Source organism: Triticum urartu, chromosome 4, assembly GCF_003073215.2.
Source record: "Triticum urartu cultivar G1812 chromosome 4, Tu2.1, whole genome shotgun sequence".
Classification (NCBI taxonomy): Eukaryota; Viridiplantae; Streptophyta; class Magnoliopsida; order Poales; family Poaceae; genus Triticum; species Triticum urartu.
This window is the reverse complement of record NC_053025.1, coordinates 600412223-600430462: the sequence shown is the minus strand read 5'-3', so window position 1 is coordinate 600430462 and position 18240 is coordinate 600412223. Positions and strand designations below refer to the sequence as shown.

At 45.0% G+C, this 18240-nt stretch overlaps 1 protein-coding gene across 1 annotated transcript; it reads left to right on the top strand.

Annotated features, from left to right (window-relative positions):
• Positions 1-14122: 14122 nt before the first annotated feature.
• LOC125553053 (transcription factor PCF2-like) lies at positions 14123-15492 on the top strand. The gene has a single exon (XM_048716804.1). The coding sequence runs from the start codon at positions 14210-14212 to the stop codon at positions 15245-15247; it is 1038 nt and encodes a 345-aa protein (XP_048572761.1). The 5' UTR covers positions 14123-14209; the 3' UTR covers positions 15248-15492.
• The last annotated feature ends 2748 nt before the right edge of the window (positions 15493-18240 follow it).

Below are 18240 nucleotides of genomic sequence, written 5' to 3'. Positions count from 1 at the left end.
ATGAAGGCCACTAAAGAAGAGCTGAAGACGCTGATTCCTGACCCAGCGAAGGGCGCGATGGCAGTTGACATCATTCGCTGGGCCATGAATCAGGCCGTCTCCGACGACGCTAAACAGAGGAAGGAGTGGTGCAAGTACAAGACCTACTGGGCTCCTAATGACCGTCGTGCCGCAGTGTACTAGGAGACGACTATCACGCCGCCGGCGGTCATCGGTGGGAGCCTAAGAAGGAGGAAGAAGCGGTACAGATGCCAGCGAGGGAGCCAGAGGCAGGCCGTCGTACCTGGAAGATCGACCTCGACTCCGCCGAGGACGACGGCGACGACCCATCGGCCCGCAGGGTGATGAAGAAGAAGATGAAGGCCAGCGGCTCGACCAGCCGCTCCGCACACCGATGACGGCCGCTGCGGACAACCGGTGTCCGTTGTGTACTCCCTATCCCCCTTCTTCATTCCAATCTTGCATCTATGAACTGGTATGAACTAGTATGAACTACACCTATGTTTACCTACCTCTATTTCTCATTCCCCTCCGTCGTGGATCGAATCTATCGACGGATCGTACGGGATAAAGTTTTGCATGTCAAACAGAGAGAAGTGCTAACCACCATTGTCGCGGGCCAACTTCTGATCCGCTCGCCGGTGATGGAGTCCGGTGGTCTTCTTGCTCTGCTCCGATCCGCCGCCGCCGGTGAGAGTTGGGAGAGTGGGGAAGAGTGGGGAGAGGGAGCGGTGAGGGGCGGTGAGGCTAATAACTGTCGGCGCTTCGGGAAGCAACGCGGCTTCTCGAGCGTGGCCACGCGCGTGCAGCCGCCGCCGCCCACGTGCACCGCTCGGGCCTGGCCCTGGAGAAACTGTCGATTCGTGCATTCCCAGGGAGCCAGGCCCAGGAGTGCTTTGGGTGTGTTTGGTTCCCTGCATTGCAGCTGGCTCGCATCCACCGTGCAATATTTGTGTTGTTTGGTATCCTGCATGGGCTCTTTAGCCTGGCCCGGTGGATGCAAAAAGGGCCCTCCCAGCCAGGCTGAGGGGAACGCAGAAATCGAGCGTAGCACGCATGCAGGCTCGTCCGTTCGCTTTTTTCTTATCCCTTCAATCTCGTCAACGCATAGAGCAACACCACAGGCAGGGCATCTCGTCCCCTAGCCCACGCCACTGTCCTCGAGCAAGCACAGCCGTCGCCGCCGTCCTCGAGCAAGCATCACCGCCACCATCCTTGAGCAAGCACCACCGTTGTCGTCGCCTTTGTCAAGCGCCGCCGCCGCCGCCTGGACCCCTCATCGAGTGCCGCCGCCGTCCCCGAATCCCTCGTCTAGCGCCGCATGTCGCCGCCTGGATCCGTCGTCAAGCGCAGCCGCCGTCCCCTGATCCCTCGTCTAGCGCTGCCGCCGTCCCCAGATCCCTCTTCAAGCGCCACATCGTCCTCATCCAAGCGTCGTCCCGTCCCCGGATCCCGTTGCCCCTTACTCTCTGCGTGATCCCTGTTCAGTGACATTCAGCTCCTCATACAGCCATATCATACAAGTTCACCAAACACTCATCTCAACTCACCCTTGCATCATCTCAACCAGGCCACACTCACCTAGGATCTCTCGTGCAATGCAGCTTGAAGCCATCCAAAGAATCAAACACGCCCTTTATGGTTCGTGCCATGCAGACCGCACAGTAAACGCAGGCAACCAAACGGGCCACTTCCTTCCCGCGCGGGCCAGGCTGGGCCTAATGCGGGCAACCAAACACGCCTCAAAGCTACAACCCGAATCGTCATCGTTGCGAACAACGAAGCAGCGACACGGCAAGCACGAGCGAACGAGGGAGAGCGTGCGGTGGCACAAGTGGCTGGCGAACGGGAGCAGCCAAATATGTGAGCACAGGTCGCTAGCAAGCGCTGGCAGCTGAGGGCGAACCCATGCGGCCGATGAGACGTGGAATCCTCGTGTGTGTTGAAATGGAGCGATGAGATGTAGAATCCTTCAGACATGTGCGTTGACGAAAAAGCGAACATTAAATGCATCAAATAGTTACATATAGCCCAACCGGATGGCTGTGGGCCGACTGGGCCAAATTTGGGTATGTGTATGCTCTACAAGAAATGTTTGTGTGGTGTTAAAAAAAATCAATCTTTGTATGCTCTACAAGAAAGCTAACGTGTTTGTATACATTTTCTCAGCGTTATTTTTATTTTTCTTTTCTCTTTTCTTGTAGGTACAATACAAAACTATATTTTTAAAGATACATGAACACATATGTCAACCAGAAATAAGTAATACCTTTCAACCATGTGAACAATTTTTAAAGATATTTTTTTGAGATACATGAACATTTTTTAGATACAAAATGAACATGATAGAAAATAATTTAAACATTTTTAATAGATGTTATGAACATGTTTGAAAAGTCTGATGTACGTTTTCAAAAAACATGATCATTTTTTAATACATGATGAACAATTTTAAAAATATATGATTGATGTTTTGAAATTACATGACCAATATTATTTAAAAAAATATAATGATATTTTAAAAAGACAGGATGATTTCTTAAATACCCAACATATATTTTTGGAAATACACAATGACCATTTTTTAAATATGCCATGATTAATTTTTTAATAGCATGATGAATATTATTTACATGCATGGTTAAGATTTTGAAGTATGTGGTAAACATAATTTAACACGTGATGAACATTATTTTAATACCAGACGAAGCTTTAGAAAGTGTGTATTCTTTCCAAAAAGAAACAGAAGGATGACCATGAAAAGGTGAAGAAAATCGAAAAGGGGAAAGGAAAAATAGTATCAACAACAATAAAACTAAAATAAAGTGCAAAAAGTGGAGCAACTTGTTAATACACGATAAAGCATTTTTATATTACATTGTATATAATTTTCAATATATGACAGACATTTATTACTCCCATAAAGTGTTCATGTATCATGCAAAAAATATACATGTATTACTCCCATTAAAATAAACTTAATAGAATGGAGAAAAACAATAAGAAAACTTTGAAAAAGTAACAAAAGAAAATAAGATAGAATAGAAGAAAATAAAATAAAATGCATAAATGAATGGGAAATTTAAAAACTAAAAATTGGAAAGGAAAGAAGAAAAGCACAGGGAAAATAAAGAAAAGGACATAGAACAAAGTAAAGCTATGTACATCTCAGATCTCACAATTTTAACAAACGAATGCATACCGAATACCAAATAAACCGGGATCAGCGCCGCAAAAGGCAGCTGGCGCCCCCGGCACCGCCTGGTGGCCGGCCCACGACCACGTGCGCAAAAATTGTATTATATCGCGAAAAACCACCAATAAAGTGGCCCATATGGGAATCAAACTCGCAACCTTACACTTGTCTTTGAGTTTGGCTAACCGCTACACCTACTAGATGCGATTGACTCACATCAGTGCGGATTATTTTGCGTATCAGAGTAGCTGCGCTATTTATTGTAAAGTAGCTCGTGTAGATTTTTGAATTATTTCAAAACACTATTAGAAAACGTGAATATTTGGGGGGAAATGTGAACAAAATTTGAAAGTTCACGAACATGCTTAGAAAAAATTGCCAATGCAAAAAAAGTTCATGTATTCAAATAAGTTCAAGAATTCACAACAATGAAAAATCATAAAATTGAAAAAAAAAGTTCACCAATTTAAGAGAAAAGTTCACAACAATGAAAAATGACCATGAGTTTGAAAAAGTTTCACTGATTTGGAAAAAAAAAGTTCATCAATTTGTAAACAAATAGAATTTGTTAAAAGTTTATTGATTTTCGAAAAATTATTGATTTTGAAAGAGTTAACAATTTTAAAAAACAAGTTCATCGATTTTTAGAAAAACCATGAATTCAAAAGGTTCATCAATTTTCAAAAAAAAAAGTTCAAAATTTTTAAAGAAGACCATCATTTAATAAAATGTCACGAATTTGGAAAAGTTTCTGGATATTGAAAAAAGTACGTCACTTTTGGAAAATAGTTCACAGATTTTCAAGAAAAAAGTGCACTAATAAAAACCGGGCAAAAAATCTGAATGTAAAAAAACGAATAAAAACCAGGGTTGCAAGTTGATGTACAAACAAAAGAGAAAAAATAGAGTAGGTGGCTGGATAGGAAATATCTTTGAGCTGACCGTGGTGGGTTTTTGTTTTTTTGACAGATGACCGTGGTGGTTATGGCGACGAAGAAACGGGCGCTCTAGATCCCATGTTCATTGATGTAATAATCGAGGATAATAATAATAATCTGAGTTGGCGCTTGACTGGGATGTATGGTGAATTCAGGTGGGCGAATAAACATCTAACCTGGTCACGTATGCGGCAACTCCATCAGGGTCAGTCCTTACCGTGGCTCCTGATTGGCGACCGCAATGAAATTCAGTTTTTGCATGAGAAGGAAGGGGGCAACCCGCGGCCGGTTCAATATATGCAAGCTTTTCAAGAGGCAATTGACGACTGCGAGTTGCACGGCATGGGGTTCCTTGGAGACCCCTTTACTTGGCGCCGCGGAAGGATAAGAGAAAGGCTAGGCAGGGGATTAGTGAATGATGCATGGTCGAACCTCTTCCCCCACGCGGCACTACAGAACCTGAAATTTAACCACTCTGATCACAGGCCGCTGTTGGTGGACACAGAGTATTACATACTACCGGCTACTAACTCGAATAATGTACGTGTGAAGAGATTTAAGGCGCGGTGGTTGAGAGAACAGAGCTTCAACGAGACACTTGAGGAGGCGTGGAATGAAGCTACAGCCGATCCAACTGCTACAACTATTTATGAGAAGTTGAATAAAATGCACAACCGGTTCCATGATTGGGACCAACGGGTCCTCAGAAAACCCAAAAAGCGGCTCCGTAAAGCTCAAAGAGAACTTGAAAAGGTCATGGTTGGGCCTATAAATGGTGATAGTGAAGAGAAGAGAAGAGAACTCTCAGAGCTAATAGAGTACCTGCTGGAATTAGAGGAGATCCAAGCCAGACAACACTCCAGAGCTACATGGTTAAAGGCGGGGGATCGCAACACGGCCTTCTTCCAGGCTTTTGCTTCAGCAAGGAGGAAACGGAATTTCATCAAGAGGTTGAAGGACGAAACAGGAAACTGGCTAGAAGGTAGTGCTGAACTAAATGCGCATATATTAAACTACTTTACTAACCTGTTCTCCTATGAAGTACAGCAAACAGATCCTGTTATTTTGGAACGAGTCCAACACAAGGTGTCAGACCAGATGAATAATTTTCTGATGGCCCCATATACAGCAGAAGATGTAAAGAAAGCGATCTCAAGTATTGGCGACATTAAGGCGCCCGGGCCAGATGGGCTGCATGCAATTTTCTTTAAGAAATATTGGCATATAATTGGAGATGAAATTACCCGGAAAGTTCTGTTGGCCATTAACTCAAGAAAGATTCCAGCTGAATGGAATGATACAACCATCATGATGATCCCTAAAACCGAGTCTCCAGAGTTGGTAACGCAATATAGACCTATCAGTCTGTGCAACATTCTTTACAAAATTATCTCCAAAATGCTGGCTCTACGGCTAAAGAACATTCTCCCGAAAATTATTTCTCCTACCCAAAGTGCTTTTGTTCCTGGGAGAATGATCACAGATAATATCTTGATCGCTTATGAATGTGTGCATAAGATAAAGAGTAAAAGGCTGGCCAATTTGGTTTATGCGCAGTAAAACTTGATATGCATAAGGCCTACGATAGAGTGGAGTGGTCTTTTCTACACGACATGATGATCAAGTTAGGATTTCATGAGCAATGGGTTGCAATGATTATGTAATGTGTGAAATCTGTAACATACAAGGTGAGATTCAATTCACAGGAAACAGAAGGTTTTAGCCCGACAAGGGGAATTAGGCAAGGGGACCCCCTCTCCCCCTATATGTTCCTTCTTTGTGCAGAGGGTCTATCCAGTCTTTTGCAGTATGAAGAAGAAGCTGGTGGCATAGAAGGGATTAGAGTGTGCAGAAATGCACTGTCAGTATCACACCTCTTATTCGCTGATGATTCTCTAATTCTTATGAAGGCAGACACGCTAAATGCAGATTCCTTACAGCATGTTCTGGATACTTATTGCCAAAGCTCGGGGCAAATGGTGAGTGTTGCTAAGTCGAGTATTTTCTTTAGTCCTAATACTCCAGTTGCTTCTAAGGCTGAAATATGTCAATTGTTGCACATTGATACTGAGGCCTTATCTGATAAATATCTTGGACTACCTGCAATGGTGGGAGCGGACAGAAGTGATTGCTTCAAGCATTTTGTTGAAAGGATTAAGGAAAGGCTTAAGGAATGGATGGAAAAGCAGCTATCCATGGGGGGACGGAGATCCTTCTCAAGTCTGTGGCAAAAGCTATTCCTGTTTTTGCTATGTTAGTCTTTGGTTTACCTAAAGGAATATGCAAAGAGATAACAGATTTAATTTCCCAGTTCTGGTGGGGGGATGATGAAGAACATAAGAGAATGCATTGGTACACTTGGTGAAAACTTTGCTATCCAAAGAGTGAAGGGGGGATGGGATTCCATGATCTATATTCCTTTAATCTGGCAATGCTCTCTAAGCAATGTTGGAGATTAATAAATAACCCGAAGTCGTTATGTGCAAGAGTACTAAAGGCAAAGTATTTCCCTAATGGGAGCTTATTACAGGCCACTCTTAAGAATGGGGCTTCTTTTACATGGCAAAGCATTATGAAGGGCTTAGAGACCTTCAAACTGGGATACATCTGGCGGATTGGGACTGGAGAGCAAGTGAACATCTGGAGGGATCCCTAGATTCCTAACAGTGCAGATAGGAGGGTGATTACCCCGCGTGGACAAACTGTCCTAACCACTGTTAATGACCTCATCGACCCCACAAGTGGCAATTGGGACGAAGATTTAATCACTTCTATTTTCAACCCTGTTGATGTCCGTAGAATTCTGGAAATTCCACTTAACTACAACGCCTTTGAGGATTTTATAGCGTGGCATCCAGATCGCAAAGGTATTTTTTCAGTCCGTTCAGCTTATCACACTCAATGGTTTCAAACTTTCTGGCACATGCAAATGGGCTAGCGCAACCAGGAAGGTCTGGTACCCCAGCTGTTTGGAGTACATTGTGGAAGCTTCAAATCCCACGTAAAATTCAAATTTTTTGTTGGCGGGCACTCCATGGAATTTTACCTCTAAAGTCCATAATCACTAATAGGCATGTCGGTTCAGATGGAGCTTGCCCCATTTGTTACCGAGCGGCTGAAGATGTAAAGAATCTTCTTTTTGAATGTTCCTATGCTACAGAACTTTGGTCACGCCTAGGAATATTGGACTACATCAATGAAGTGAAATTGGTTGACCGTTTTGGGTCGATCGTCTTGGAGTATATCCTCTTAGCTCCAGCAAGACAAGTGCCGCTCAAGCTCAACCTGGATGTAAAGCAACTTATCGCGGTCGGAGGATGGTACCTCTGGTGGATTAGACGTGAGACCACTCACAATGGCTCTCCCCCACCGTCTTTTAAATGGCCAATGTCAATTCTGGCTATAGCTAATAACTTCCGGCAAGCGAATGCAAAGAAAATTGCACCAGTGCAAGATAGATGGAAGAAGCCAGAGTCCAGGTTTGTAAAACTTAATGTTGATGCAGCATTTTATGTGGCAGAAAGAGAAGGAGCTACTGCAGCAGTGATCAGGGATGCGAATGGATCTTTTCTAGCTGCTCGGTGTACTTACGCGCGGGTGTTTCGTAACAAGAGCGCGCCGCCGCCTATCCTGCTCCAAAATATCGTGCTTGAGGCAAAATTATGGGTTACGGCAGGTGCTAAGAAACTAGGGTGTTTTGTTGTACGAGAGTAATTGCCATGCCGTGTTGCAAGGGCGCTTGTAAAAACTCTAAACTCTATTCTCCTCTTATTTAATGGATGAGGCAAATCTTTTGCCTCCGTTTCGAAAAAAATATCCCTCACACATCCAGCGTGGTGATGACCGAGGCATTGGCAATGCGGGACGGTCTGAATTTTGCAAGCTCGCTAGGCTTCCCGCGAGTAGAAGCGGAGTCAGACTCGTTGATAGTAATTGAATCTTGTGCAGGCGATACAAGATGGTGGGATGACGCTGCGGCAATTTTTGCTGAATGTGTGGATATTTCGTCGTTGATCGGGAAGGTCAAATTCAAGCATTGCTATCGTAGTTCAAACCAAGCGGCGCATGTGCTAACAAATTACAGTTATTGTAATAAACTTTGTAGTCATTGGACGGATGAGCCACCAGGCTGTCTTGTCTCAAACCTTGTGGACAATGTAATTCGTATCTAAGTTAATAAAGCTAGCCATGATGGCCTTCCCTAAAAAAAAGAAACGGGCGCTTAAGGCACCCGATAGGAAATAGCAAAAAAAAAACTACGTAACACCCCTCTGGTCCACGTTTTTTTTGAGCATCAGTACAGACACAAGCGCTCATATACACGCGCATACACTCATCCCTATGAACACACACACGCACATCCTAAATCCTGAAATAAATCCAGAAATAATACGAGCACCAGGATTTGAACCCTGATGGGTTGGGAATACCACTGTCCACCTAACCATCTCAACCACAGGTTGGTTTGTCCCTCCAGTCCATGTTACAACGCAATACTATACGTCGCTCGAACCAATTCCAAATCGGAATCGCTAATGGGTGACAACCAGCGGGCCGGCCCATTAGCGTGCTAGCTAGCAGCAGTTAGTTTCACGTTGATTGTTCGCTTTCCTCCACTTTTTTCGGTTTCTTTGTTTCTTTTCTTTTATTTTTTCATCTGTTTTTCTCTTTTCGTCATTTTACTTTGGTTTTTCTTTGTTTCTTCACTGGTTTTTTCTTTGTTCATTATACTTTGGTTGCTTTTGTTTTCTTCGACTCCCTTTCATTTTCCTCTTGTTTCTTTGTCAGTTTTTATCAATTTATTATTTTAACCCATCCTCTATTTTTGTCAGTGCAAAATGTATATTTTTGGACTATACGTGAAACAGTTTTCTGATACATGTTCGACATTTTTAAAATGTCATGGACAGTTTATTGGAAAATGTGAATATTTACTTAAAAAAGTCATTTACATTTAATAATGGAAATAAACATCTTTTAACCAGCGCGGATCAATTTTATATTGTATATGACTTTTTTTAAATGTCATGATTTTTTTGGAATGCAAGAATATTTTAATAAAATTTCGCATATAGCATGAAACCTTTTAACATCACGCAAGCATGTTTTTTACACTGTATACACATTTAAAAATATCGCATACATTGTTTGAAACACGGGAATATTTCCAGAAGTTTCATGATTCTTTTTAACTTATAAACATTTTTTAAATCACGGTAAGAATGCTTTTATACCCCCAGTGGCCGATTGGTGAGGTAGTCATCTGCGTACAGCAAAGAGGCACATAGGGGTCGCACTATATATGCACAAAGCAACACACAATGAGAGCAACTGACTAAGGGGTGTCCCTTGCGAGAGCCCTTATGGGTTACTTTTGGTGGGTTAAGAGCGGGCTACCTGGCGCGTTCTCGAGCCGCCGCCACGTGTCATGTGCTAGACGCGCCCTTTGGAATTTATTTTCTTATTTTTCTGTACGCGTTTCAGGGTAGATGGGGTTTTCATGTTTTTGGGGGGTTTCGCTTTTTGCCCAGTTTTCCCAATATTTTGGAGAAAAAACACGTTGCTTTTTTCGCTTTCACGAGAGGCACGTATTTCCTTCTCGTGCTGACGAAAAGAAAAAACATTTTTTTTGCTTCCGTGGAGGCATAAATTTGCTTCCGCGAGAGCCACAACTATGCCTCTCGGAAAAAAACATGTTTTTTTCTTTAACGAGAGGCACATATTTACTTTTGCGAGAGGCACATAAATGAAAAAAATTGTATTTTTTTCCTTCCATGAGAGGCACGCATTTTTTTTATCCGAGACACAAATTTCCTTCTCGTGGAGGCACAAATTTGCTTCAATGAGAAGCATAGAAGCATAGTTGTGCCTCTCGGAGGAAAAACACACAAAAAAAAGTGTTTTTAGCTATGATTTTTTATCATATTTTCTGATTTTTTCATTAATATTTTTGACAAAACATATTAACATTGGATCTAGTTTTAAAGGTCTCGATGCGAGAAATCCAACAGTGAAAATGGTTCATAATTTGGACGCATGGTTTAAGAGATAAAATATTTTGAAAAATGAATCTACGAAAAAAGGGAAACTCCCAAGGCCACTTGGCGGCCTCTAAGAAGGTGAAGGTGGCCTTTGTAAGGGTTATTCATTAATTAGTGATTTCTAAAAATACCTATTTCCTTTGCTAGATTTCTTGGGTACAAGTAGTTTATGTGAAGCTAAACTCCCTGTTTTTTTTGGGCACAGTTTTTGTCTTTTATTATTATTAATTTTTCAATGCATATACTTTCTGCAAATTCATGAATTCGTGAACCTTTTTCATATTTGAGGGAAAACAGTGAAGTTTCATGAAATATTCTTAAATTAGCAGAACTCTTTCACATTCACATTTAAAAAAGCGTGAACATTTTTAGAAATCCTGAATTTTTTTGTATTCATGAATTTTTAAAATTCGTGATTTTTTTAAATTTTGAGATTTTTTGTGAACTTTTCTTGGATTTGTAGAATTTTTTTTCAAATTCACGTTTTTTAATTTTGTGAACATTTCTCAAATCCATGAACCTTTTCCATGTTCACATTTGTTTTTCAAATTTACGAATATTTAAATCCATGGTCATTTATTCATGGGTTTCATAAAAAAATTGAACTCTTTTTGAGTTTATTTTTTTTGCTCCAAAAACAACGACCAAGGTTCATGGTCAACGGGCAATGGTCAAAGGCTGATGTAACGGTCTAACAACCTATGGTGAAATGCTTTCGTGGGTCGCGACCCATATAGCCTCGCTTGAGCGCCAGCAGCCTAAGGTTGGTCATAGTGGGGAGTAACTTATACTAGTGTCATGCATATAACACTAGTCTAAGTTACTATCTCTATAGTGCAAAGTATCTTAGTAGTAGTGTCACAGATTGTTTTATTTATTGTCTTATAGACTCATTTTACCTCGGCAAGCGCTATGTTACAGTAACATATTATGTTACTCCAAACACCTCTCTCCTTATTAAATACTTGCCACATAAGCAAAATTGTGTTAGGGTGTATTAAGTTACTACCTAAGTTACCCCACTATGGCTAGCCTAACGGGCGCTATGAGCGCCAATTAGGAGCTCTCTAGTCTTTTGCGCCTGTGTCCAGTGTTGTGTTTTCTCCAAACCACAACGCAACCTTCTCCCCGTCCCCATGGGACGACAACACGAATTTTTTCCACAATAAGTGTTTCTTAGAAGAAGAAAGAGTATGGTGATCTATTTCTATAAAAACCGCTATACCTCATAGGGGCACTATTGGTATGGAAGAGGTTGTCACATATACCTCGTAGAGTTACAAGGTATACACCCCGGTTCGGCTAAGTTTTTCATCGAAAAAGTCATTTTTTCAATGACTCTTTAATTGCACTAAGAAATTTCATGTCGGTGTCAATTAACAATATGATTCTTCGCCATTCTTGATAAAGTCAAACCCTTTGACAACTTCATCATAGCGTATATTCCAACTCGTTGATGCTTACTTCAAACCATAAATAGCCCTTTAAACTTGCACACATTACCGACATCCTTAGAATCGACAGAACCTTCAGGTTATGTCATGTATATATCCTTAGGAAAGTTGTTTTGCTCATCTACCATATCTCGTAATGGAAATAATCAACAATTGTCATCATTATCCGTATAGACTTGCATTGATACGGGCGAGAAAGTCTCGTCGTAATCAACTGAATTAGTCGAAATCTGAGTATGAAGTCTATTTTAAACCTTGAGATTGTAGAGCATGACGCAAATGAACCCTCACATCAAAATCCCTAAAATTGATACCCTATACTACTCAATCCCGGTCAATTTAAACCTTGACTCCGTTTGGCGCACCAGGAAAATAACGATCCCGGCCGAGATCACTCTCCACAGTCAATGACCACCCGGGTCCATATGTCATATTCTTCTTCCATCTCCCAATCTGTATCTCTCTCAGCAGCCAATGCTCATCGTGTAGCCATCAACTACCCGTTTGTTCCAGGAGAACTGGAGAAGTGATTTGTATACGTGTGTGAGCAGAATCATTCAAGGCTTTGTACGGGTTGAGGGAAGACGAGGTCCTAAGATGTCATGTTGCCAGCGTCCGTGGCCTCGCCGGCGAGCTCCCATTCGCCACGGCTACGACAACGACTGGCTCTATGGTGGGCCCCTAGTCCTACTCGAGTTGTGGACCACGATCCCTGCAGCATCGAGGATGACGGCCGGAGGAATACGGAACGTGGAGCTCGTACACAATCTGGAGCTAGCTCGATCCTTGATTATGTCCAAGCAAGATGCGCACGTACACGACGTAAGCCACCCCTGCCTTGATCGATTCTTTGCTGAAAACAAACAAGCAACGCATGCACCCAAGACGTAGTGTGCGCCGACAGCATAGGAGTACTAGCAAGTCCAGCTCGTCCAAGTCGACGGCGAGGCCAACGCGCCCGGCATACTCAAGAACGGCCCTGATGCGCGCATCACGAACAAGATTCATGATTTGGGCCGACTGACTCGCATGCTGCTGCTGGAGCAGGACGACGCCATGTCCGTGTAGCTGCACCTTTGCTCGCTCTGGGCGCGCTAGCCGAGAGCCACCCACCGCGACGGGGGTGGGGCGAGGCGGACGGAGGTCGGAGGGGAGGCCGCGTGCAACCGACGCAGATAAAGGAGGAATGCATAAGCGACCACAAGCTGGAAGGTGACGGCATCTGTCGTGTTCGTCATGCTCGCGCTGAGGTGAAGGCGTGAAGCCGCAGGTTAGAGATCTCTTAAAAAAAATCAACGGGTGCGCCACATGAAAGGTTTCTAGGGCACAGTCGAGCTCGGGTCCCAGCATTCTACATGCGCAGCTCCACGCGCTGGCCCGGCCGTGCTCGCCGTACATGCTATCCAGTATCCAGGAAGAATATGAACGCTAGGAGAGAGAAGAAGAGATTGAGGAAGAAGATAGATATATTATAACATGTAGGTCCGCGTGGTAAGTGAGAAAAACAACCGAACCCGGTCTGGATTGTCCTTCCAAACAAGTATAGGATTAGTGTAGGGTTTAGATTGACCGGGATCAAGAAGTATAGGGTACCAACTTCAAGAATTTAAATGTGAGAGTTCATTTGCGTCAGGCTCTATAATCTTAAGGTTCAAAACAGACTTCACTCGTCGAAACCCCTTTGCCACAAGTTTATTTATAGCCAAAAAAACTGACCGTATAATTTCCGAGAAAAAAAAAACTCCCATCGTCCAGTGCCGAGCGGAAGGAGAAGGCGCGTGGACGCACGCGCTCTCTGCTCCACGGTGGTATGGTATCTCTGGAGACGCGGGCCCAGATCTCCACCGTAACGGGCGGGTGGTCCCCGCCGTCGGCGTGCTACGGTCCAGCTGGGACCAACGCCAGGCCAGCTGCCAGTCCCGCCCCCACCCACCGCCAGCGGGGGCCGCGGTGCCCGAGCCCCACCCCACCCCCACCCCGCCCGAAAGGTGCCTTTTTATTCCAGCGGGTGCTACATTTTGGGTTTCGAAAGGCGCGGGAGCGGTCAGTCACGTGCACGGACGCGGATCGTAAGGCCATCAGCCCCCATTAAACCCTAATCCGACGGGCCCACCTCGTAATCACGCGTTAATTACCCCCTTTTATTCGCCCGGATTTGACCCGTACGCACGCACGCACACGCATCCGGGGGCGGTGGGGCCGGAGGTTTCTTAATGGGCGCGGTGGGCCCGGGGCTGATCCGACTGGCTGGCCCAGCGGGCAGCAGGAGGCAGGGGGAAACGACAGCGGCTCCCGGGCCCCCGGATCCGGCAGGATCAGGATCAAATGCGCGCCTGCCCGCGGGGCCCGGGCCCACTACAGCGCGGCGGGGGGAAGGTGGACCCGGTCCCCACACCAGCGCCGGGACCCGGGATGGGCGGTGGCCCCACGCCGAGTGACACCACACGGGCAGCGGTAGGACCACCACCAAGTAACAACACCCCACCCACCCCCTACCCCCACCCCACCCCACCCCACCATCTCCCGCGACACGCGAAAACACCACCAGCCGCGCCGCGGCGGGGAATTTGCCCGGCCGTGATGGAGTCGGAGGGGCAGGACAGGCCGCCGGGCGAGCGGGACGCGCACGCGCACGCCGGCGGGGTGGCTGAGCCGGGGGCGATGGTGCCGGTGCCGGTGCGCGGGGGGTACATGGTGGTGCCCAAGCCGGAGCCGGTGGAGCTCTTCGGGGCCGGCGGGGGCGGGATGGTGGTGCGCAAGCCGCCGCCCAGGAACCGGGACCGGCACACCAAGGTCGAGGGCCGCGGCCGCCGGATCCGCATGCCGGCCGCCTGCGCCGCCAGGATCTTCCAGCTCACCCGCGAGCTAGGGCACAAGTCGGACGGCGAGACCGTGCGCTGGCTGCTGCAGCAGTCCGAGCCGGCCATAGTCGCCGCCACGGGGACCGGCACCGTGCCCGCCATCGCCACCACCGTCGACGGCGTGCTCCGGATCCCCACCCAGTCCTCCTCCTCCGCCTCCTCCGCCGTCGTCGACGACGAGGCCTCCGCCAAGCGCCGCCGCAAGCTGCAGCCCACGCGCGCCGCCGGCCCGCTCGCCACCGTGCCGCCCACCGCCGCCTACTACTCCGTCCTCGCCGACCCCCTCCTGCAGGGCGGCGCCGGGGGCGCGGCCATTTCCGTCGCCAGCGGCCTCGCTCCCATCGGCGGCCAGCAGGGCCTCGTCCCCGTCTTCGCCGTGCCGTCCGCCGCTGCGGCCGCCGGAGGCAACCACATGATCCCGCAGGCCACCGCCGTGTGGATGGTCCCGCAGCCGGCCGGCGCCCCCAACCAGCCCACCCAGTACTGGGCTTTCCAGTCCGCGCCACAGCTCATCAACCTCGCCGGCGCGCAGACCATGCCGGCTGGAGCTGTCTTCCCCAACGTTGCCGCCGACTACCATCAACAGCGGCAGTCTGCCTCTACCGTGGTCCAGAACACCAACTCGGACCACCAGCAGTTCAGCCACCATCTCACCGGCGCCGAGTCGCACGAGCAGCAGCGCCGTGACCACCACCCGGAGGAGGACGACGCCGATGACGACGACGAGCCAGTCTCCGACTCCAGCCCAGAAGACTAACGAAGCAGAGCAAAGCCACGAAAGCACTCCACTGCACGCACTGCAGCCAAAAGTCAATCCAAAGAAGAAACCTTAGGTTCTATTCTAGTGAAATATTTATTCTCCGATTATGTATTAGTCAGTAATGATACCACTGTTGCCCCTACGGAGTGTTTTTTTGGTACCATGACTACTGTTGGTTGTCCCTAATTATTCTTGACCTTCAATCAATAAGAACACGAAACATGGAGAAAAATTTGAGCTTTGTTGATGATTTCCATCAGGGTTGTAAAACCCTGTTCAAAGTTCAAACTTTGGTTGGTTCCCTAACTGGAATGAAGCACTATACTGAACTACAGGGGAGGCGAACACCAGCTTGAAAATTCTGTTAACTCTTCTTTTTCAGGATAATGTATCTGAAGGAAATTGATCTTCCTAGTAGAATAATGTACTGCATTACATTATTCTTTACAGAGAAGAAAAGGCATGCTCACATGCAGTGTACTATATTCTTATGTACTCATTTGACTAATTCTTTTGATTTTCAGATCGCTTGTTGCTGCTTGGATTGCTGGAATTTCATGAACAAGTTCTGCCCTTTGACCGAATTAATTTCCTATCATTTCTGCTTCTGTAAATAGTGGCTTTTCCACTATTTTCACAGCCACACCAGAACTCTTTAATTCTTCATGCTTTCATGTTAGAACAAAGTCAGTTTTCTGCTACTAGTTTTTTTTTTGTACACTTGCAGTTGCAGATCAAATAACCAGGAATTTACTGCACAATCAGGAATTTACAGTGCCATGACAAAATCTTTCCAGCTTTTTTCTGTCTCATCTTGTTGCTACAGTCCTGTCTTTATTATTATATTCTATAACTTTGCTTATAGTTCAAGGTTTCTCTAGACTCTGTAACCCAAGACAGTGGGGATGAGTTTTCTTCTAGAGTCCTGTTGCTGGACCTGCACATAAAAGAGCTGACTTGCTTGTCTTTGAATTCATTTTCTCATTTGCAGATGATTAGTTTGCACTTTTTTATTTGTTAATGGTCTCATCATATTAATCTCTTTTGTTCTGAGCCGACCGAGTACATCCTGATCCCTGTACTGCAAATAAACGGTGAAACTAAACACCATTATCTACTGCTTGTTGGAACTTGTAATTGCAAAGCGAAATATGCAAGAAAATTCATCGCATTTTAGAAGACACATGATAAAAGAAATGCAGAGTTTAATTTTAGGATATGTTAAAAAGACGGCGCAGGATTTGCTAAAGCACTGGCTATCCATTTTGATGATTGTCACATCTTCAAAATCCACTATAAATATAAGACACCTGAAGAAGGCTTACTGTGTCTACTGGGAAGGAGGACCTGGTCTCAGGGCAATGCTGCATACAGTTGGTCTAGGTGAGTGAAAGTTACCGTTTTGAATAAGGCAGTCGAATATCCTGGTACAGATGCAGCAATTGTTTCTTAGCTTGTAACTTTGGGATTAGCAACAATACTTGAGTGAATCACAATGCTATAAATTTTCCTGAATTTTCTGAATCTCCTGCAGTGTTACATATAATTTTATAATCAGGGCAAGCTAATGCTAATCCACATAATATGATAATGGCTATTTTTTTTTCTAACATGCATCTGCCTTCGGGTTTGCTTTCGTACTGGTCTTTTGGGAGTAAATTTGGTACCTGCAGATCTTGAGATCTAATTTCTTCTAGAACTCGTTTTACAGATGTGTGTAAGTACTCAAGAGCAATCTTTTCAAAAATTTAAAATGTACTTTTATCAGCAGCATCTTACAACTTTGAGTGTATATTTTGTTTATATCTGCTATCCTGTTATTTTTACTTGGATTTTTATTTCCTTTCATGTAACTAGAATTTTTTGGTGTTAACATGTTGAACTTTGCTGGAATCTTGCAGGTCTTCAGTAAACACAATGTTTGGTCCAAAGGCCGTCTACAAAATCATTGTGCATGACTGAGATCAGGTTGCAGTTTTCTAGAATATGTTTCTGCAATTATTCCTGAAGAGGTCACTATTCCGCCTCACTATGTCGCTCTGTGCGCTATTATGATGCTTACCTCACCGTGATGATGCACGTTTGCAAAATGGTCAGCTATGACAGAATTGTTCAAGGATAAGGCCATCACGGTTGACGTTTGCTTAAAAAATGGGCTTTTAATAGGAGCTTTAGCTGTCGATGCAAAACAAAAGCAAGCAACTAACCGGTTCTCAACATCAAGACTTCAGACTCAGATTGTCATCGACGTCAATAATTCTGTACAATCTAATTGAGCTCTCTTTTTTAAAAGAAAAAATGAACTCCTTTTATAAACACTGTTCTCCTATGCTGTTAATATATGCGAAGAGTCCTCCACTATACGTACCGTGCCTCTCTTCCTTGTTTGAAATATTGGCTACTGAATAATAACACAGGTTAGCAAGATTGACAGAGGCCCTATCTCATACGTTGAGTCTCTTGTTGAGTCTATCATGGTGCATTGCAGGGTTTGATAAACATTCTTGATTAAGGTGGATTTGGCTCATTGGAGATGCAGATAGAGAATTTCTGAGCCTGTATAGATGCTCGGTTCCAAAGTCTTCAGCTTTCGCCGGAGCAAGCAGCTCTACGGCTGAACAACGCAACAAGAGTCGAAGAAGCTGTTCCAGGCTTCTGAGCACCTGGGATGGGAATGAGAGCTATCCTGATAACAGCTCTTCAGTTAAGGTGTCCGTCAATTTGCCACTTCCCATCATCACAATTCAAATACCATTGAATTTGTTCTGGAAGTTGTGTTCCCTTTGGTCTTAATGTCTGCCTTCGTTTCCAGAATAAAATTATCACTTTTGTTATTTATATAAATGTGATGGCAGGTACGAATGTGTCCTTGTTTGACTTGCTTTTTTATACATTCAACAAATTATAATCGTGTACTTATTATCAATTCTCAACAAATAAACCATTCAAAAGTTTTGAAAAGAAAATCTTGGGATACATACAAGTCAAAA